Here is a 22,514-nt window from a genome sequence, read left to right as displayed (position 1 = left end):
GAGGCAGGAGAATGGCGTAAACCCGGGAGGCGGAGCTTGCAGTGAGCTGAAATCCGGCCACTGCACTCCAGCCCGGGCGACAGAGCAAGACCCCGTCTCAAAAAAAAAAAAAAAAAAATCTTTGTCTTAATTCCAATACATGCAGTAGGTTTGGAATTGTTTCTACTATCTGTCATTTCTGTTGCGTCTTACTTGTTTCCTTGTGTGCCTGATAATTTTGACTTGCTGGCTACTGCCCTGGAAAAAGTTTATGTCAGGCGGATAGGATGAAGTTAGTGGGGGTTAGGATAAAAGTGTTTGCCTTCACGTGAACCCGGGAGGCGGAGCTTGCAGTGAGCCGAAATCACGCCACTGCGCTCTAGCCTGGGCCACAAAGCGAGACTCTGTCTCAAAAAAAAAAAAGAAAAAAAGTGTTTGCCTTCAGAGACTTTCTTTTTGTTTACACTATACATCTGAAATTATTAGTAAAGGAAGGGGAAACTTCAAATCAAGTACATGGCTTCAGCTCCCCTGGCTGCCCCAGGCTATGTGTACCTGGGTGCAAATCCATTCAAGGTGGACTGGTGGCCGCAATTTTTTCAGGGGAAGTTTGTTCCCAATTTCCTCATCTTTTGCTTTGCTCAGTGACAAGGCAGCTTTCTCTATAGTCTTCCGGTGTTGAAGGGAAATAAGGGCATGCTTATCTGTCTCCTTTTAGCCTGGGGGATTGCCTTTTGCATTCCTAACAATGAGGAGTGTCTACTAACAGATTCCCCAACTTGTACTGGCCTTAGATCTTAACCTTGGTTCTCTGGCACAGAAGTGTTCAGTAATGACAAATGCCCTGTTTGCAAAATGGGCCATGTGGTAACTCTGATATTCCACTTATCATTCTGATTAAAGGCTTTCATATAAAAATTGGTCACTGAGGCCTGCTGCGGTGGCTCACGTCTGTAATCCCAGCACTTTGGGAGGCCGAGGCGGGCGGATCATGAGGTCAGGAGTTCAAGACCAGGCTGGCCAACATGGTGAAACCCTGTCTCTACTAAAAATATGTGGTGGCAGGTGCCTGTAATCCCAGCTACTCGGGAGGCTAAGGCAGGAGAATCGTTTGAACCTGGGAGGTGGAGGTTGCAGTGACCCGAGATTGTGCCATTGCACTGCAGCCTGGGCGACAGGGCGAGACTCCATCTCAAAAAAAAAAAAAAAAAAAAAATTGGTCACTGAGCTCCCCAATACCTCTTTTTATTCCCCCGAGACGGACTCTCACTCTGTTGCCCAGGCTAGAGTGCAGTGGTACAATCACGGCTCACTGCAACCTCTGCTTCTTCGACTCAAGCAATTCTCCTGCCTCAGCCTCCCAAGTAGCTGGGATTACAGGTGCCTGCCATCACACCTGGCTAATTTTTTTTTTTTTCGTATTTCGAGTATAGACAGGGTTTCACCATGTTGGTCAGGCTATCTTCGCAACTCCTGACCTCAAGTGATCCGCCCGCCCCAGTGTCCGGAAGTGCTAGGATTACAGGTGTGAGTCACCGTGCCTGGCCCCTGATACCTTTTCAGCTATTCAGTGTTTTCAAGGTCATTTTAAAAACATATTTTCTGCAGCACTTTTCATTTTTTTTTCATCCAGAGGATTTATCCAAATAATCTCATCCATCATTACGGGAAATAGGAAGCAAATCTGCTTTTTGCACTGCCATCACTCAGGATTCCTCCAGAGGACTTGGAGTTCTAGACACTGGTAAAACGTTTATATAGATAGATGATCTGACTAGGCAGAAGAGGTCTGGAATCTACACAATTATTTTCAATAAATGCCCATAATATATGGTAACACTAAAGAAGACATTTTGTAAAATGTGAATATCAGTAAGAATATAATGGCATCATCATGACAACGACTTAGAGATTGCTTTCCTCCTGCTTATGCTTAAACTGTTTCTCGAAGATCAGACTGGAAGACAATGCCAGATGGAAGGCTGCTGCTTCTCCATTTGGGCCCACGTTTCCTTATGTATAAAATGATGGTATCTGAAGTCCTCATCAGCTCCAACATTCTAAATTTAATACTAGTTTTTGGGGAAACATGGGATAGCTGAAAGAGGCGATCAAACAAAAGAGATTAACTGAGAGATCTCTTAACTAGTGAGAAAAATAGATAAAAGCAGGAAGAAATTTCTATGCACTCGATGTCTTCAGTCTCTTTTAGTTGGGTTCAAATATTTTAGGAGGAACTGGCAGAATGCTTAACGGCTGTTATTTTTGCCACATGAAACAAAACTCAGACATTATTTCTTTTGTGCTAGAAATAATCTGGTATATCGCCCAAGTACCAACAAAGGTAAAACCATCAATATTTTCCAAAAGACAGTTCTACTAAGGAAACTGTAATAATAATAGCAGAAATAGATTTTATCAAAATATACAGTGATCTGTGACTCCTCTTCTCTCAGTTAAAAACAGTGCCTAAAACCCCTAACTTTAGCCTGCTTTTAGGGCTTAAACTTTCTAGCAGAAAAGGTATTTTTAAAGGACTGGCAAGGTAAAGAACAAAGCTTCTGACTACCCTTTTCTTCTAACAGTGAAATACATTTTATCTTCAAATACTCTGAGTGACACTGAAGCGCTGCACCTACGTTTTTTGCTGCTGGTGGGATGGGATGGGCAGGAAAGCATGTAGAAGGGCAAGGAGAAGGTACATTTTTAAAATGCCATTCTAAAACAATTGCAACAGCATATAGGAGTGGAGGGCTCTGCTCTGAGACCATGACTTGGCTCAGGGCTGGTCAACGAATCTCTTTCCAGACCTTCCTTTCTTTGTGTGTAAAATGAAGCCCTGACTCTGTAACTGGGATCTCACTAGATACTGAAGATACAGAATTCGTGGATGACTAATTTAAATTTTGTTTGGCTCGTAAAGGAAGGAATATATCAAACAGGTTTTACACTCTAAAATAATATAAAATTGGAAAATGGATGGTCAGGGCTTAGTTTTTATAATCAAGCAAAGTAAAACACGCATAAAAACATACCATTCCTGAAGTTCAGGAGAAGGAATGAGACCTGCGGTTCCATTTTTGGAATTTTCCAGTTTACCCTGCCACCAATTATGATCATCCTTACTAATAATCTGGATGATGTCACCAACTCTGAATCGAATGCCAGCTTCTTTGCAGGGGATGAGGTCATCCTTGGCTGGATCATATTCAAATTGTGCTCTTACATAGATCTATAAAACAGGAGTTTGTAAGAAAGGATGCCATAGTGATGTGAAAGACAAGTTAGCTCTAATGTCATAACCACACAGCAACACTTAAATACTAACAGGACATTAGATGGTGAAAGCAAAAACGATGCATGGAAATACGACACAAAAAACTTCTACCGCTAGAAACAATGTACTAGTAATCTTTGATGTGTATAGCTTCAAAACTTTGCTGTTTTTATTTGGAAGGAATACTTGAAATACTTGTTTAATAAGAATAAAGACTTAATTTATGCTTTTGCTATAACAGAATAGGCCTATAATTATAGAAAAGTATGCTCACTCTTTTTTAAACCTGCATTGGTGATGCTGGCATTATGGATAAGTTGTCATGACTGTGTGGCAGCCTTTAAGCCATAAATACTAGCAGTCAGGATAGGTTTTAACCCTAAAGCAGCACACGAATTAAAACTAGCAAGAACTCTGGGTTGGTATCCTGCTGTAAAATGCTTATATGACAACTGGCAGTGTGTCTACCCACTGCTGATAAGGTTAAGTGTAACTCAAACAATTTTTTTTAAAAGTTAAAAAAATAGCTTTATTTTTTTCTAATTTAGGTTTTAGATTTGTATTTTACTCTTCTGAGAGAATAAAAATGAATTTGAACCCTAGTTCCCCAATGTAACACTTGAAATCAGCACAGAGCTTCAAGACATGCATAGTTCCAGGCTCTGAGTTTTATGATATGTGAATTTACTTAGGAAATAGATTAGCATTCAAGGGCTTATTATATGGTTGTATTTTATGAATTATTTGATTTTTAAATGCTTTAAGATAAGGTAATTCATATCCCATGTTGCATCAAATTATACAGTCTTAAGACAAAATTATGGGTGAATTCTATCAGGTACTAATTTATACATATCTTAACACTAAATCTGATTATTTTTAATACTATATTTCAAGATAAAAATCCCATAAAAATTCTATCTCTTGAAATTAAAATTGAATATTAATGTTTAAGTCACTGTAAAACCAACCTGAAGACTTTGGAACCACTGTGTGATTTTTTTTCTGTTTATTTTCAGCAATCCAGCCTATACAATTAAAAAGTTTCTGCATTTGCATTTAAAATCTATACCTCTAAAGTGCTGGCAATTTGAAAGTTACTTGCCAGTGTTAGGCAGCACTTAACTTTTCATGTTTGAACTAGCACAGGTATATCAGGATGTAAAGCCAAGATAATTTATATTCTTTTCTTATTTTTCATTGCAAATGGCTTTTAGAAATACACATGCAAATATAAACTTAAGAAAAAGCTTTCAACTTCAGAAAACGGTTGCTTAAAAATGTTCATCGGCAGGTACTTTTTAGTTATTCTTAGAATTCTAAGAATGTTATAACCTGTCAAATTCTTTTGCATGCCAGAGGCAGGCCCATAGGCCCCCTCGAAGGATGAATTCTTAACCCTTAATATAAAATTATCAGGTTGAAATTACAATAACCATCACAGCTACAAAGATGTGAGGAAAAATTCTTTATAGAGAATTAGTCATGTGTAATGTGTTAAAATGAAATGGTACAAGCTCTCAATGCTCAAATGTTATGGTCCAAAATGCAAACATTATGGGATGGAAAGGGTTAATAAAGGATTGGCTATTAGCAGCTCAGTTTAGAGAAGTTTCTATAGAGGATATCTATTCACCTGTCGTCCTTTTGGTTGGGTAGTTGATGGCAAGTCCTGTAGAATAAAGCCAACCCAGGAGAAAAATTTTCATTTATTTTTCAAGAGTACAAAGTAATTTGTGTGTTCTGTTACAATATGGTTAAAAAAATGAGCTAGATTTAAGTTGTAAAGAGATAATATACATTATTCCATTTCTCAGAAATGTTGAGTTATCAAAAAAATCAAACCCAGGCCATTTAGCAGCAAGCTGAAGAAAGCAGGTAAGTTTAAGCAGAGAGATAATGTGTTCTTAAGAAACAACTCAGCATCTTCAACACAAAAGCCACTGCAAGTGAAACAGCCTATTAAAAAAAAATAAATAAATAAAAGGAGCTGTTGCCCTTTTCAACTTAGTCACTGCAACCATTTAGATTTTGAAAAATTCAATGGCTATATGGTTTTTCATCTTAAAAGCATTAAATGTTAACTGTTATGAATGAATTCCTTTGGTAGCCTATTTTAAAGTTGAAAATAAAGTTGTAGAAAATTTTCTTTCATAATTTCTCTTACTGATATACTTAGAATATCATTCCATTTGAGATAATTTCTAAATTATTTACAATTTTACCTGATAAAAAAGTTGATATATTCTCAAACGGCAAATTAAAAGTCAGGATAGAAGAATACTGCTGCATTATTAGAACTCTCAGTAATTTTAACTGGGTGATAAACAGCAGTATTAGCAACAAATATTGCCAACCTGCACCTGTTAAGTGCTTCCATTTGTTTAACTAAGTTAAAAACAATTCTTTCTATATTCCAAAACGGATAGTTCTGAAAAAATTTAAAACTCCAAGTTCAAGTCAAATATAAAGTACTTTGTGTTAAAGATGTGATAACAGCGTGGCTTAAGTGCAGTTTGAAGCCAGTTCTTTTTGCTTTTCATATCCAGGCAAGGCTTATAATTCACAAAAATATGTGCACGTACCACAATAACAGAGGGCACACCAATTCGTAAACTTAGATAGCGGAAACTAAAACATGTTGCTGATATCACTCAGAATAGAAAACTACAAAGCCCAAGAATACCCAAATGCCTACTCTGCAAAATTTTTACGTTTATCTTTTTCAAATTAAAAAATATTTAGAAGTTTAAACAAATTTCCATTTACATCGTTTGTATAGGTTTGAGCAAAGAAATACACACAAGTGGGGTGGCATAGAAATATTTTTAGAATGACCAAAGCAGTATTGAACTACATTTCTTCAAATGTAACTGCTGAAGGGAATTTTTAATGAGAAGGAAATGTTAAAAAAGATTTTCCAGGAGTAAAGTGCATTGTAGCTGTAGTAGCCTTGTATATCAGCAGAAGACACTATTTCCACTGAACACATGTAACTAGAACACTCATGGCAGGTGAGCACCAACAAAATTGTCACACTTTGCTGTGTGGAGCTAAAGTTCTTACCGAAACAGAATTGTTAGTGCTGCTATGACCATTAGCTGGGGACTGTCTGGAAGTGGAAGGGGAATCTCTCTGAAATAAGACACAAGGTTCATTAACACAGAACACCAGCACAGAAACACAGAGATATTTACATCAACAGTAACAACCACAGTCTGACAACCATTTCCTTTGAGGTCTGAGCTGCATAAGTGCCATACTGACTTGCTTGCATGATTTCACAGAAGTATGAAAAAAATTTTGCAGTTCGAAAGCTCACATATTATAAGTGATGACTGTGTCATTCATTTTAATCAATTCTTTCCTATCTCTAACATTCTATACCTTTTCTTTCTTTTAATGAGACCTAGAAGAGTGACTTGATATTAAACCCTATCAAGTATAAGATGACAAATATTACTATAAAATTATTGTGCTGAAGATCCCAACTGCCTAATTTTTATTAAAGATTAGGTTTGAAAAGTATTTAACAATTTTTAGTACCTCAGTGTCAAGAGTTACTAACTGACCCAATCTGAAGAGAAACAAACCTAAGATTTCACATGTTATAATTCCTTCAGAATCTTTCTATTATAGAATAAATATTATTACTAGTAAGGGTAAAAGAGATACACATCAGAGAAGAACTCTTTTTAAAGACCATTTTAGTAGATTGATTAAAACAATAATCTCAAGCCTATAATAATATTACACTTCTGGCAAAGATCCTAGGAGCCACAGCCAGTCTTCCTATATCCAGGCTCCTCCATCGCTTGCTTTCTCTCTACTATTCTACACACTCAAAATATTTTCCAGGCTCCATTCTTAACGATAAGAACAAGGAGAGGTAGGAAATAAGTACTTTTAAATTTTTGCTTCTGTAGAGTTCTTTTAAGCCTTAGAAATGTGCATGTCTCTTTAAAAGACATTTGTTTTTTTCTCTAGATGACTTAAGAGCATTTCTAGAACCTGTTAGCCTTAAAGGTAATGAGATCCCTTAGAAGAGCATTCTCATATGTTAGTGAGCAAGACTGATCTCCAGGTGCCACCCGCAGAGACTCAAGTCAGTAGAGCCAGGGTGAGGGGCAGGGGTCTACTCTTTAACCAAGGACCTGGGGGATGCAGATGCAGGTGGCCAGAGAGACTTCTTTTTTTTTTGAAATATTGCCCTAGCTGGGAAGAGTCCAACCACAAGCTTGCAATTCTGCCAGGGAACAGGAGGGCCAAAAAGGCTGGGGATGGAGCTAGGAGAGAAGTATCATTATTTTTCCTACTATTCAAAGGCAAAGAAGGTAAGAGGGGTTCTTTTTACTCAAGAACATAGAATTTACATCTATGATACTGGTTCCACCCCAAACTAGTTCGACCACTTAAAAAACAAAAGAGAAACTTACATTATATTAATAACTAACAGTACCTTCTGGTTAGTTAGCCAAAAAGACAAAAATCAATTGTATTTACTAAATTTCTTCAACAGATGAGAAATGATATAAGGACATCTGTAATTCTAGAATATTAAAATTATTTACATAAAATGTTAAGTGTGACATTCTTTGTTTCCCAGCAAAGTTTGTGCTCTAGGTAACAAATTTTCAATGCTCTGAATCCTGGAACAGAAGCAATTCTGCATTTTCTTTTGAAATATACTATTAATTGAAGTTCCACAAAAAGCCACCAAGAGGAGCTCAAGACCCGTTATAATGGGCACCTCAACTGCCATGGCTCACCAAAAATACACTTGACAAAACTACACATTTTAATATGTATCTTCAATAGGTTTTAAAAAAATATGAAGCCTCTGATTTTTCTTATAAAATTTACACCATCACTAGAGACTAGAAGTATTACAATTTCTCTCTCAGGTTCTTCTAAGTACAAATCCAATAAGTTACCTGTCAGTCTTAAAAATTAACTTTAGGAAATGTGTACTTCATATTGATGCACACATTCTTAGAAGATGCACATGAAAGAACAAGCTTCAATAAATAACACTCGAGCTGAATGTGCAATGACCAAAGGATGATACCATTTATGCCCATTTATATTTCCAATATAAAAAGAATAGATTTTTGAATCTCATTTAATAACCAACACGAAACTGAATAATATAGGTTAGAAGAACTATAATTTCTATAGGATAAACCTATTTTAAGAAAGAAACTTCGGGGCTGTATTACTCTAGAAAACTTACTTGTTTACAGATGACATACCATTCTAAATTTGAACAATTTTACAAAAGGTTGCAAAAGCCTATTTCCCTCTAGTGAAGTCAATTATCAATTCATTGCAGACTTAACTTCCATCTAGAGACCTGTTGCAATTATATGAACAACTCTATCTCAACAGAAATAGATCACTTCTCAGATTCTTGGAAAGAAGAACTATCTATGTGATTTCTTAACAAGGGAAGTGAATGAACTTCCTGGAAATATTATTGCAATTATGGCCTTTAGTTTTTTTCCCTCAGACACTCCGTTTTTTCCTTAAGCCTTATGTCATTATTTATAACTTCTCCACATTTTGTTCAGATTTCAGCCTGCAAAAAGTTCAAGTGCTGAGGAGATCCACATGGAAGCAGGGCTGAGTAGGTGGATGGGACCTACTCTGTTCCGTTATCTTTGTTGTAAAATTGGTGTGCAGTGATCTAACAGCACAGGCAGAAACAATCTCCCAGAAAGCAAAAACATACAGCCATCAGCAGACAGTTAGTTAAGAACTGAGAGGAGATGGGGGTGGTTTGTTAGAGTCATTACCTCACAGGATGAAGACTGAGTACGGTAACTTGGCACAATCTTGAAGGTAATACTCCCCCGCATTTCCCTCTGGAGAGGGGGAAAAAAAAAGAAAGAAAAGTTTTCTTACAAACAAATGTTCGCAAAACCATGTAAGAAGCCACTCAAAATATGTGGGGGCAATTAGCACAAGCCATCTGAGAGCACACAGCCCGACAATGAAACCTAGTCATGAAGCAGGGACTGCTCGAGTTAACAGTAGAGGAAGTTCCTGGGAAAAGCCCAGCAGCCGATTGCCTTACTCATACAGCAATGGTCTCACAGATCTTCAATGGTCACCTTTTTATAGACATGAATACAAAACTTTCTAAGTGACATGCCTTTCAAAAGTGAATATACATTGAATTAGATAATAAACTAGGTAATTACATAAAAATTATATTGAGTATGCCACATTATAATGGTATACCCCATAGAATATGCTTTTTACTTTTAAAAAATTTTTATTTATTTATTTTGAGAGAGTCTTGCTCTGTCATCCAGGCTGGAGTGCAGTGGCAGCATCTTGGCTCACTGCAACCTCTGCCTCCCAGGTTCTGGTGATTGTCCTGCCTCAGCCTCCCAGGTAGCTGGAATTATAGGCATGTGCCACCATGCCTTGCTGATGTTTGTATTTTTAGTAGAGACGGGGTTTTACCATGTTGGCCAGGCTGGTCTCAAACTCCCAACTTCAGGTGATTCACCCACCTTGGCCTCTCAAAGTGCTGGGATTATAGGCGTGAGCCACCGCACCCAGCCACTTTTTGCTCACTAATTTTGGCTTTAAAAATTTTTTTTGGTGAGTCTGTGAAGTTTATTTCATACTTAATAGGTATTCATAACCTGTGGGCTACTACACTGCAGTGGGAAAAGGGACCAGAGGCCCAAAACACCTCTGTCTGCTTGCTGTGACAATGAACACAGGCAAAGGCTGTCATTTTGCCTTTTTTAAAAATCCAAAGCCTAATTCGAATACAGATTTTGGATATGTATGGTCAAAAATGGCCTGGTCTACCATGGCTTTCCTCCCTTCTATGCTGTAGAGAAATCCACGACAGCTGGCTATGACTCAGCTCAACAGGAAAGAGGTTTCTGACACTGCTGATGTCAGGAGAGTTGAGGTCAGTGAGAAACTAGTTCACATGTATAAAAGCTGAAAAGGTTTTCTTTAAACATCTGCTTAGTAAGAAACAGGAGATAAAGGATAAAAGGAGAGTGTTAAAGCCCACACTGCTAAAGACAGGCAAAATGTTTGTAAACTCCATTGTATTTCAACATTTTTCTAGTTGTCAGTTTTGTGAATGTTATATAAGTTCAAGTCCACATAAATATGGTACCAGAAATTCTCTGATTACAGAATACTCCTCATTTGTGTATTTAAAAACAAGCTAACAGAGTAAAAGTCAATTTTAGGAAAGGAAAAACTTTCATTTACTTACAAGCATTTTTTGCAGCTGTTCCACTGTTTGGTTAGCCACACTGATGCCATTGATTTCTCGAATTTCATCACCAACGTGAAGTGTACCTAAGAAATTATATAACATTATAAACATGAAATGATATATGCTTTTATAGTAACAAAATCCAGAGGTATTAATGTAATTTTTAAAAACTAAGCTGAATATTGAGGGCCAATATTTCAGAGACAGACACAAGTTTGGTTGCAGCAGAATTATTTAACTCATGTAGTAACCTCATCAAAACAGATATATCTACTTATGGAAGGCACAGTTTTGATGGATGGCTGTAGAAATCTGTTTGTTTTTCTGAGAGAGGTGGTATGTATAGTGGTTTAAAAGTATGGCTTCTGGATCCAGACTGCCTGGGTTCAAATTCCCGCTTCCTTGCTTACTAGCTTTAAGATCTTGGGTCAATTACTGGAACTCTCCATACCTCAGTTTTCACATTTGTAAAATGGAGATGAAAACAGTACCCATCTCATAGGATTGTTTTAAGAGCTAAACAAATTTAATATATGCAGAAGGCTTAGAACTGTTCTTGGCGCATAACAAGCACCATGTCAGTGTTTGCTGCTATCGTTATCTGCCAGATATGATACGAAGGTTGTTAATTTTCCAAGAGTTGTGACATGATAATATCTACATAACAGCAAGTTCTGTTAAACATAATTTAGTCTCTGGGTGGCATTTCAGCATCTTGTAATACTTCAGCTATAAAGAAATGACCAAGAACCAATGCGTAGAGTGTTATTTACAATTTTGCTTCCTTATTTATAAATCGTGCACAAATTTACATACTGACCTGGCTTCATTACAAAAAGATAATTTCGCATGCAACAATTAAAGAATAAACGTTCATCTTAAGTACACATGGGCCATTTATAAAAATGATTAAAGTGCTATGCTATAAAGCAAGTCTCGACAAACCTCAAAGAAATGGTGTCATACAGACTACATTCTTCGACCACAATGCAATTAAGTTAGAAGTAAATTACAAAAAGATATACAGAAAATCCCGTGTGAAAAGTAACAGACAATTATAAATAACTTATAGGTCAATGAAAAGTATCATAATAGAAATGTAAAAATACTTAGAATTGAGTTATAAAAATGCTTCATATCAAAACTGGTGGGATACATCAAGACAGTATTTATAGGGAGAGTTTAGTCTTAAATGCACATATTAGAAAAGAAGGCTGGGCCAGGCACAGTGGCTTACACTTGCAATCCCAGCACTTTGGGAGGCCGAGGTGGGCGGCTCACGAGGTCAGGAGTTCGAGACCAGCCTGGCCAATATGGTGAAACCCAGTCTCTACTAAAATATAAAAATTAGCCATGTGTGGTGGTGGGCACCTGTAATCCCAGCTACTTGGGAGGCTGAGGCAGGAGAATTGCTTGAACCCGGAAGCAGAGGTTGCAGTGAGCACAGGTCGCACCATCGCACTCCAGCCTGGGCGACAGAGCGAGACTCCATCTCAAAAAAAAAAAAAAAAAAAAAGGAAAATAAAAGAAGGCTGGGTGTGGCAGCTCATGTCTATAACCTCAGTGTTTTTGGAGGCTGAGACGAGAAGATCACTAGAGGCCAGGAGTTTGAGACCAACCTGTGCAATAAAGCAAGACTCTATCTCTACAAAGTATTAAAAAAATTAGCTGGGTGTTGTTGCTTGTAGTCCTAACTCGGGAATCTGAGACAGGAGGATTACTTGAGCCCAGGAGTTTGAGGAGGTTGCAGTGAGCTATGATTATGCTACTGCATTCCAGCCTGGCTGATGGAGCGAGACCCTGTCTCAAAACAAAAAAAGAAAGAAAGAAAGACTGGAAATAAATGAACTATGTGTCAAATTTGTAAAGTTAGCTAAAACTAATAGAAAGTTAAAAAAAAGGAGATAATAAAAATTAGGTCATAAAATGATGAAACAGAAAATAAACATATAATGAAGAGAATGAACCAAACCCAGAGTGGGTTTCTGAACAAACCTCTGGCAAGGTTGATCAAGAAAAAAAGAGTAGGCACAAATAAACAATACTAGAAATGAACAGGGGATGTAATGACAAAGACGGCAGAGAATAAAAAGGCAAGAGAATACTATGAAGAAGCTCTCTGAAATAATATTTTAAAACTTAGATTTTTTAAGGAAAATGTAATTTACCAAAACTCACTCAAGAAATAGAAAGCCTGGATGGCCTTTTAATGTTAAAGAAATTGAAGCAGTTGTTAAAAAACAAAAACAAAACTTTCTTAAAACTAAAAACCAAAACGCCAGGCTCTGATACTTTTATAGGCAAGTCCTACCAAACTTTCAAGATACAAATCATTCCAATATTATATAAAGTCTTTCAGAGAACTGAAGAGGGAATACTCTCCAAGTCACTGTATGTGGTAGATATAACTTTGAAACTAAAATCAGGCAGATATATAAGAGAGGAAAATTAACTACGGGCCAGTCTTACTCATAAATGCAAATAGTGAGCTCTTATAAACAAAACATTAGCACATGGTCAGGCAGTACATAAAAAAGATAATATGTAATGACTAAGCTGAGTTTATCTGAGAAATGCAAGGGTGGTTTATCATTAGGAAATCTTTAAAAGCCATTCACCACATTAACAGATAAAAGGAAAAAAACAAATGATCATCTCAGCAGATACTGAAAGAACATTTGATTAAATTCAAAACCCATTCACATTTAAAATGCTCAGCAACTACGAATATAAAGGAGCTTCTTTAGCCCCATTAAAAGGTATGTACTAAAAATCTACATTATTCTTAATGAATAAATATTGGAAAGGTTCTTTTTTAAAAAAACATTTTTTTTCCCCTAGAGACAAGGTCTCTCTCTGACACCCAGGCTGGAGTACAGTGGTGTGATCATAGCTCACTACAGCCTCAAACTCCTGGGCTCAAGCAATCCTCCCACTTCAGCTTCCTGAGTAGCTGGGACTAGAGGCAAGCACCACCATGCCCAGCTAATTTTAAATTCCTTTTAAAAATAAGAATATGACAGGATGTCTACTATACCACTCCTTGAAAGACTGCAGGTCCTAGCCAGTGCAGTAACATAACAAAGAGAAGTTAAAGAAATAATGATGTTCCCCACTGTCAATATCAGACAGATCAACGAGACAGAAGGTTAACAAGGATATCCAGGACCTGAACTCAGCTCTGCACCAAGCAGACCTAATAGGCATCGACAGAACTCTCCACCCGAAATCAACAGAATATACATTCTTCTCAGCACCACGTCGCACTTATTCTAAAACTGACCACATAATTGGAAGTAAAGCACTCCTCAGCAAATGTAAAAGAACAAAAATCACAACAAACTTTCTCTCAGACCAGAGTGCAATCAAATTAGAACTCAGGATTAAGAAACTCACTCAAAACCGCACAACTACATGTAAATTGAACAACTTGCTCCTGAATGACTACCGGGTAAATAACAAAATTAAGGCAGAAATAAAGAGATCCTTTGAAACCAATGAGAACAAAGATACAACATACCAGAATCTCTGGGACACATTTAAAGCACTGTGTAGAGGGAAATTTATAACACTAAATGCCCACAAGAGAAAGCAGGAAAGATCTAAAATCGACACCCTAACATCACAATTAAAAAAACTAGAGAAGCAAGAGCAAACAAACTCAAAAGCTAGCAGAAGACAAGAAATAACTAAGATCAGAGCAGAACTGAAAGAGATAGAGACACAAAAAACCCTTCAAAAAAATCAATGAATCCAGGAGCTGGTTTTTTGAAAAGACCAACAAAATTGACAGACCGCTAGCAAGACTAATAAAGAAGAAAAGAGAGAAGAATCAAATAGACACAACAGAAAATGATAAAGGAGATATCACCACCGATCCCACAGAAATACAAACTACCATCAGAGAATACTATAAACACCTCTATGCAAAGAAACTAGAAAATCTAGAAAAAATGGATAAATTCCTGGACACCTACACTCTCCTAAGACTAAACCAGGAAGAAGGTGAATCTCTGAATAGAATAGACCAATATGTTGGCTGTGAAATTGAGGCAATAAGCCAGGCGCGGTGGCTCAAGCCTGTAATCCCAGCACTTTGGGAGGCCGAGACGGGCGGATCACGAGGTCAGGAGATCGAGACCATCCTGGCTAACACGGTGAAACCCCGTCTCTACTAAAAAAATACAAAAAAAAAAAAAAAAAACTAGCCGGGCGCTGTGGTGGGCGCCTGTAGTCCCAGCTGCCTGGAGGCTGAGGCAGGAGAATGGTGTAAACCCGGGAGGCAGAGCTTGCAGTGAGCTGAGTTCTGGCCACTGCACTCCAGCCTGGGCGACAGAGCGTGACTCCGTCTCAAAAAAAAAAAAAAAAAAAAAAAAAAGAAATTGAGGCAATAATTAATAGCTTATCAACCAAAAAAGTCCAGGACCAGACGGATTCACAGCCGAATTCTATCAGAGGTATAAAGAGGAGCTGGTACCATTCCTTCTGAAACTATTCCAATCAATAGAAAAAGAGGGAATACTCTCTAACTCATTTTATGAGACCAAAATCATCCTGATACCAAAGCCTGGCAGAGACACAACAAAAAAAGAGAATTTTAGACCAATATCCTTGATGAACATCGATGCAAAAATCCTCAATAAAACACTGGCAAACTGAATCCAGCACCAGCAGCACATCAAAAAGCTTATCCACCACGATCAAGTCAGCTTCATCCCTGGGATGCAAGGCTGGTTCAACATATGCAAATCAATAAATGTAATCCATCATATAAATGGAACCAAAGACAAAAACCACTTGATTATCTCAGTAGATGCAGAAAAGGCCTTTGACAAAATTCAATGGCCATTCATACTAAAAACTATCAATAAGTTACGTATTGATGGAATGTATCTCAAAATAATAAGCTATTTATGACAAACCCACAGCCAATATCATACTGAATGGGCAAAAACTGAAGCATTCCCTTCGAAAACTGGCACAAGACAGGGATGCCCTCTCTCACCATTCCTATTCAACATAGTGTTGGAAGTTCTGGCCAGGGCAACCAGGCAGGAGAAAGAAATAAAGGGTATTCATTTAGGAAAATAGGAAGTCAAATGGTCCTTGTTTGTAGATGACATGATTGTATATTTAGAAAACCCCATCGTCTCAGCCCCAAATCTCCTTAAGCTGATAAGCAACTTCAGCAAAGTGTCAGGATACAAAGTCGATGTGCAAAAATCACAAGCATTCCTATACACCAATAACAGACAAACAGAGAGCCAAATCATGGGTGAACTCCCATTCACAATAGCTTCAAAGAGAATAAAATACCTAGGAATCCAACTTACAAGGGATGTGAAGGACCTCTTCAAGGAGAACTACAAACCACTGCTCAGCGAAATAAAAGAGGACACAAACGAATGGAAGAATATTCCATGCTCATGGATAGGAAGAATCAATATTGTGAAAATGGCCATACTGCCCAAAGTAATTTATAGATTCAATGCCATCCCCATCAAGCTACCAATGCCTTTCTTCACAGAATTGGAAAAAACTACTTTAAAGTTCATATGGAACCAAAAAAGTGCCTGTATTGCCAAGACAATCCTAAGCCAAAAGAACAAAGCTGGAGGCACCACACTACCTGACTTCAAACTATACTACAAGGCTACGGTAACCAAAACAGCATGGTACTCGTATCAAAACAGAGATATAGACCAATGGAAAAAGAACAGAGCCCTCAGAAATAATACTACACATATCCAACCATCTGATCTTTGACAAACCTGACAAAAACAAGAAATGGGGAAAGGATTCCCTGTTTAATAAATGGTGCTGGGAAAACTGGCTAGCCACATGTAGAAAGCTGAAACCGCATCCCTTCCTTATACCTTATATAAAAATTAATTCAAGATGGATTAGAGACTTAAATGTTAGACCTAAAACCCCGGGAAGAAAGCCTAGGCAATACCATTCAGGACCTAGGGATAGGCAAGGACTTTATGACTAAAACATCAAAAGCAACGGCAACAAAAGCCAAAATAAGCAAATGGGATCTAATTAAACTGAAGAATTTCTGCATGGCAAAGGAAACTACCATCAGAGTGAACAGGCAACCTACAGAATGGGAGAAAATTTTTGCAATCTACCATCTGACAAAGGGCTAATATCCAGAACCTACAAAGAACGCAAACAAATTTACAAGAAAAAACAAACAACTCCCTCCAAAAGTGGGCAAAGGATTTGAACAGACACTTCTCAAAAGAAGACATCTATGCAGCCAACAGACACATGAAAAAATGCTCATCATCACTGATCATCAGAGAAATGCAAATCAAAACCACAATGAGATACTATCTCACACCAGTTAGAATGGCAATCATTAAAAAGTCAGGAAACAACAGATGCTGGAGAGGATGTGGAGAAATAGCAACACTTTTACACTGTTGGTGGGAGTATAAATTGGTTCAACCATTGTGGAAGACAGTGTGGCGATTCCTCAAGGATCTAGAACTAGAATTACCATTTGACCCAGCAATCCCATTACTGTGTATATACCCAAAGGATTATAAATCATGCTACTATAAAGACACATGCACACGTATGCTTATTGTGGCATTATTCACAATAGCAAAGACTTGGAACCAACCCAAATGTCTATCAATGATAGACTGGATTAAGAAAGTGTGGCACATATACACCATGGAATACTATGCAGCCATAAAAAAGGATGAGTTCATGTCCTTTGCAGGGACATGGATGAAGCTGGAAACCATCATTCTCAGCCAACTATCACAAGGACAGAAAACCAAACACCGCATGTTCTCACTCATAGGTGGGAACTGAACAATGAAATCACTTGGACACAGGGTGGGGAACATCACACATCGGGGCCTGTTGTGGGGTGGGGGACTGGGGGAGGGATAGCATTAGGAGAAATACCTAATGTAAATGATGAGTTGATGGGTGCAGCAAACCAACATGGCACATGTATACCTATGTATCAAACCTGCACGTTGTACACATGTACCCCAGAACTTAAAGTATAATAAAAAACAAAAAAGAAAAGAAAAAAAAAAGAAATAATGATGCTGTGGTTTTACTAAACATATAAAAAATTATTAAAAATAGCAAACAAACAATACATACTGGAATCTAAAATCACATATCCTCCTGTGGGAGTGCTGTACACTCTCTACGCCTATAAAGATTCCTCCGAAAGCAGCAATGATGCCAGACATCATGTTGCGTACACAGTGGTCTCCTCTTATCCTCAAGAGGAGAATAAGGCACTAAAATGCTTAGAGTGTTACTTCTTGCTCTCCGGGGGTAAGGAAAGAGGTGTTAAGTACAAAAATAACCCTATCTCAAAGACAGAGTGTCTGCCAGAAGAATCATTTTTGGAACATCCTCTAAATACTAGTACATATAACTCAGTCCTTTCAAAGAAAAGCCTAAATCCACATGTCCAAACCCTGCCCATCCTTGAGAGTTAACTGAAGATGCACCTTCTTAAAAAATCATTGCTCGAGCTGGGCAGGGTAGCTCATGCCTATAATCCCAGCACTTTGGGAGGAGGCAGGCGGATTGCTTGGGTTCAAGAATTGGAGACCAGACTGGGCAACATGGTAAAACCCCATTTCTACAAAAATATCAAGTTAGCCGGGCATGGTGGTGTGCGCCTGTGGTCCCAGCTACTCAGGAGGTTGAGGTAGGAGGATTGCTTGAGCCCAGGAGGAGAGGTTGCAGTGGGCCAAGACTGTGCCATTGCACAGCCTGGGTGACTGAGCTAGACTTTGTCTCCGAAAGAAAAAACCCCACATCATTCTTTGTCTATTCCAGTTCTTAGTGAATTCTTTCTACAGAATGACTGCACTCACTATGGCAGGTATTAATAATTTAATCATTGATTTGACATCTACCATTTAATTTTTATATTATTTAACTCTATGATGCCCTAATTATAAATAGCATATCTAATTCCTAAATGAATGAGATAACAGTTCTTAAATGGTTATTTATTTACATATATCTTGTACTCTAGAACAGATGTCTCTCCTACATCTTGAGGCCCAGTGTAATAATTTGCTTTATCTCCCGTGGTCCCCATAAGTTGTAATCTAACAGTGATACAGAGATGCTCCGGCTAACAGAACTCTAATATACTGTCCCTTCATTATCTACATGCTGGAGCATGTGCAGATAAATAAGAAACAATGGAGGCCAATAATGATTAAAATCAAAGATGATTTTAAAAGATCCTTTATATGTATCCTTTATACTTTCTTAGCTGGGTGTGATGACATGCACCTGTGGAAAGCTGAGATGGGAGGACTGCTTGCACTTAGGAGCTCAAGGTCAGTCTGGGCAACATAGTGAGACCCCATCTCAAAAACAAACCAAACAAACAAAAACATTTTCTTCACTAGGCTACAGGGAAAAAAAATTAAGGAAGGCAAAGAAAGAAATATATATGAAACTTACCTTGCCTGTGAATCATGCCCCCATGCATAATTCTTGCAACAATACAATGATTTAGTTCATTCATTTTTAAAGTGATTCCCTGTAAAATAAAATAAAATAAAATAAAAAGTTCAGTAAAAGCAGAATTACTACGATAGTACTTCTCTTAATATTTATGATTTTGCGGTAGGCTATAATAGAATACATACATTTTATATAATGCTTTTAACACATTATTTTCTTTTCTTTTCTGTTTTTTTGAGACAGAGTCTCATTCTGTCACGCGCAGTGGCACGACTGCAGCTTACTGCTACCTCCACCTCCAGGGTTCAAGTGATTCTTCTGCTTCAGCCTCCTGAGTAGCTGGGATTAAAGGTGCCTGCCACCATGCCAAGCTAGTTTTTGTATTTTTAGTAGAGATGAGGGTAAGGAAAGAGATGGTTCACTATGTTGGCCAGGCTGGTTTCAAACTGCCGACCTCAAGTGATCCACCTGCTTTGGCATCCCAAAGTGCTGGTATTAACAGGTGTGAGTCACCATGCCTGGCCGATAGTGCTTTTAAATCTTCTAATTATGATTATTTTCCCTGTTGCTCTATTTTTTATGTTGCCTATTATTTTTAAAAACAGTTTTTATTGATATATTATTGACATACACATATTTAAAGTGTACAATTTGATAAGTTTGACATGTGTATGAAACTATGGCCACAATCAGGATAGTGATATATCTATCATTCCCAAAAGCTTCCTCATGCTTGTTGATAATATTCTCCCATCCCTCCATACCCTCCCCACCACATCCCTAAGCAACTACTAATATGACAATCAAAAAGCTGATAATATAGTTGTCCACCAGTCAAATGCTGATACAGTCAACTTTTGCTGACTACAGATTTGTTGCACTGTACATAAATGAAATCATACATTATGAACTCTTTTTTGTTGCTTTTTTCTCTCAGCATAATTATTTTGAGATTCCACCATGCTACTGCATGTATCAGTAGTTTGTTCTTTATTCTTGCTGAGTGGTATTCCATTGTATGGACGTATCAGTTTATGTATTCACCCACTGAATTGTTTTCTGGTTTGGGCTATTATAAGTGAAGCTGTATTCCTGGGTTAATCACCATTTGATCATAACATATATATTTTTAAGATCTGGAACACTTCATGCATTCGTATGTCATCCTTATACAGAGGCCATAATAATATTTTCTTTACTGTTTATATTTTAGAATATGTGCTGCTGAAGTGAGCACATATTAACCTTTTCATATATTGTTGGATTTGCTTTGCTAAGATTTTGTTTAGAATTTTTACATCTACATTCATGAGGGATACTAGTCTATAGTTTTCTTTCTTTGTAATGTCTTACCTGGTTTTGGTATCAGGGTAATGCTGGCTTTTTAGAATGAGCCGGGAAAAATTCCTTCTTTTTCAATGTTTTGGAAAGAGTTTGTATAGAATTGGTATTATTTCTCTATTGTATGTTTGATAGAATTTATCAGTGAAGCCATCTTGACCTGGAGTTTTCTTTGAGGAATAGTTTTTAACTACAAATTAAATTTTCAAATAGTATTGGGCAATTCAGTTTATTCCTTCTTAAATGAGCTGTAGTAGTTTCTGTCTCCCAGGGAATTTTTTCATTTTATCTAAGTTGTTGAATTTATTGGCACAAATCTGTTTATTTCCTTATCATCTTTTTTGTATCTGTAGACTCTGTAGTGATGCCCCTTCTCTCATGCCTGATATTGGTAATTCATGTTTTCTCCCCCCGATTGTATAGTCATTTTTCCTGATCAGTCTGATCTTTCCAAAGAAAAAGTATTTTTGTTTTATTGATACTCTATTGCTTTCTGTTTTCTATTTCATTAATTTCCACTTTGATCTTTATTATTTCTTCTCTTCTACTCATTTTGGGTTTAATTTACTCCTTTTTGCCCTAGTTACTTTTAAGGTATAAGCTGAAGTCATTGATTTGAGATGTTTCTGTTTTTCTAATATAGGTGTTTAATGGTACATATTTCTCCCTAAGTACTGCTTTAGTGGTATCCTGCAAATTCTGATATACTGTGGTTCATTTTAATTCATTACAAAATGCTTTTTAATTTCCCTTTTGATTTCCTCTTTAGTCCATGGGTTACTTAGAATTGTGCTATTTAGTTTTCAAGTAATTGGCGAGTTCCCTCTGTTATTCATGTCTAATTTAATCCTAGTGTGGTCTGAGAATATACTTGATATCAATAAAGCTACTCCAGCTTCCTTTTTATTAATGTTATCATAGCATATCTTTTTCTATCTTCTTACTTTTTTTTTGTTTGTTTTTTAAGAGATGAAGTCTCACATTGTCACCCAGACTGGAGCACAGTGGTGCGATCGTAGCCTACTGCATCCTTGAACTCCCGGGCTCAGGTGATCCTCCTGTCTCAGCCTCCCAAGTAGCTGGAACTACAGGCATGCACCACCAAACCCGGCTTCTACCTTTTTACTTTGAAACTATTCTTTGTGTATAAAGTGCATGTTTTACAAGTAGAACATGACGATTGATACAGTCTGGTATAAATATATATTTTTGCTATTTGACTTCTATTTGTTCCACCTGTTGTATGTTATCTTTTTCTGCCCTTCTCTGTATTATTTTTTATTCTGCTTTCTCTCCTGTGTTTTCTCTCACAACTCTTCATTTTGTTGTTTTAGTGGTTGCATTAGGGTTTATAGCATCTATCTTCAACTTGTCAGTGTACCTTCAAGTGATATTATACCACTTCACATACAGTATAAGAGCCTTACAATAGTATATAGTACTTCTATGTCTTTCTTCCTGACCTTTGTGCTACTGTTGTCATATATTTTATTTTTCCATATACTATAAACTCTAAAACACATTGCTGTTTTTGTTTAAATTGCCAATTATAAGAGATTGAAGTAATAAGAAAAAGAACTTACAGATTTACCCACGTAGCTATCATTTCCAGTGCTCTTTATTCCCTTTTTGTAGACTCAGATTTTAATCTGTTATCATTTTCCTTCTGCCTGAAGAATGTCCTAAATATACTGTGGGTCTTCCAGTGTGGGTCGGCTGAATTCTTTCAGCTTTGGTATGTCTCACGACATTTTTATTTTGCCTTTGTTCTTGAAAGATACCTTTGCTTGGTTTAGAATTCTAAGTGGAGAAATGTTTGTTTTTAGTACTTTATGACACTGTTCTTGTTTGTACTACTTCTGATAAGACACTGATGTCATCCTTATGTTTGTTCCTCTTTGTGTAAAAGTTGTTTCTTTTTTCTTTTTTTTGGAGATGGAGTCTCGCTCTGTCGTCCAGGCTGGAGTGCGGTGGCACGATGTCTTGGCTCACTCCAACCTCTGCCTACCAGCCTCAAGCGATTCTCCTACCTCAGTCTCCCAATTTCTTTTCTTTCTTTCTTTTTTTGCTCTGTTTCTCAGATTTTCTCTTTGTCATAGGTTCTAAGCAGTCTGATTATGATGCACCTTGGTATTGTTTTCTTCATGTTTCTTGTGCTTGGGGTTTACCATGGTGTTTGGATCTGTGGGT

The 22,514-nt window shown here is 37.4% G+C and overlaps 1 protein-coding gene and 1 non-coding gene across 12 annotated transcripts in view; both read right to left on the bottom strand.

Moving 5' to 3' along the window:
• CASK (calcium/calmodulin dependent serine protein kinase) overlaps window positions 1–22,514 on the bottom strand; it is a 401,591-nt gene that overhangs the window by 37,050 nt on the left and 342,027 nt on the right. For 4 of the 11 annotated variants that reach the window (XM_033201840.1, XM_033201850.1, XM_033201841.1 and 1 more), the window contains exons 15-20: window positions 18,981–19,059; window positions 10,509–10,594; window positions 9,052–9,120; window positions 6,323–6,391; window positions 4,893–4,928; window positions 3,015–3,211 (exon numbers count right to left, since the gene is read on the bottom strand). In XM_033201840.1, the coding sequence (XP_033057731.1) occupies window positions 3,015–3,211; window positions 4,893–4,928; window positions 6,323–6,391; window positions 9,052–9,120; window positions 10,509–10,594; window positions 18,981–19,059 (536 nt within the window). The remainder of the gene's footprint in view (window positions 1–3,014; window positions 3,212–4,892; window positions 4,929–6,322; window positions 6,392–9,051; window positions 9,121–10,508; window positions 10,595–18,980; window positions 19,060–22,514) is intronic. The other 7 variants (XM_033201851.1, XM_033201845.1, XM_033201846.1 and 4 more) reach the window with 3 other exon arrangements.
• Window positions 20,114–20,220, bottom strand: LOC117078618. The gene has a single exon (XR_004435065.1). It is a non-coding gene; the product is annotated as a U6 spliceosomal RNA (small nuclear RNA).

This window comes from Trachypithecus francoisi, unplaced genomic scaffold (assembly GCF_009764315.1).
Source record: "Trachypithecus francoisi isolate TF-2019V2 unplaced genomic scaffold, Tfra_2.0 Lachesis_group6, whole genome shotgun sequence".
NCBI classification, from domain to species: domain Eukaryota; kingdom Metazoa; phylum Chordata; class Mammalia; order Primates; family Cercopithecidae; genus Trachypithecus; species Trachypithecus francoisi.
Note: the sequence above shows the minus strand (reverse complement) of the source record. Positions and strands in the feature narration are given on the sequence as shown.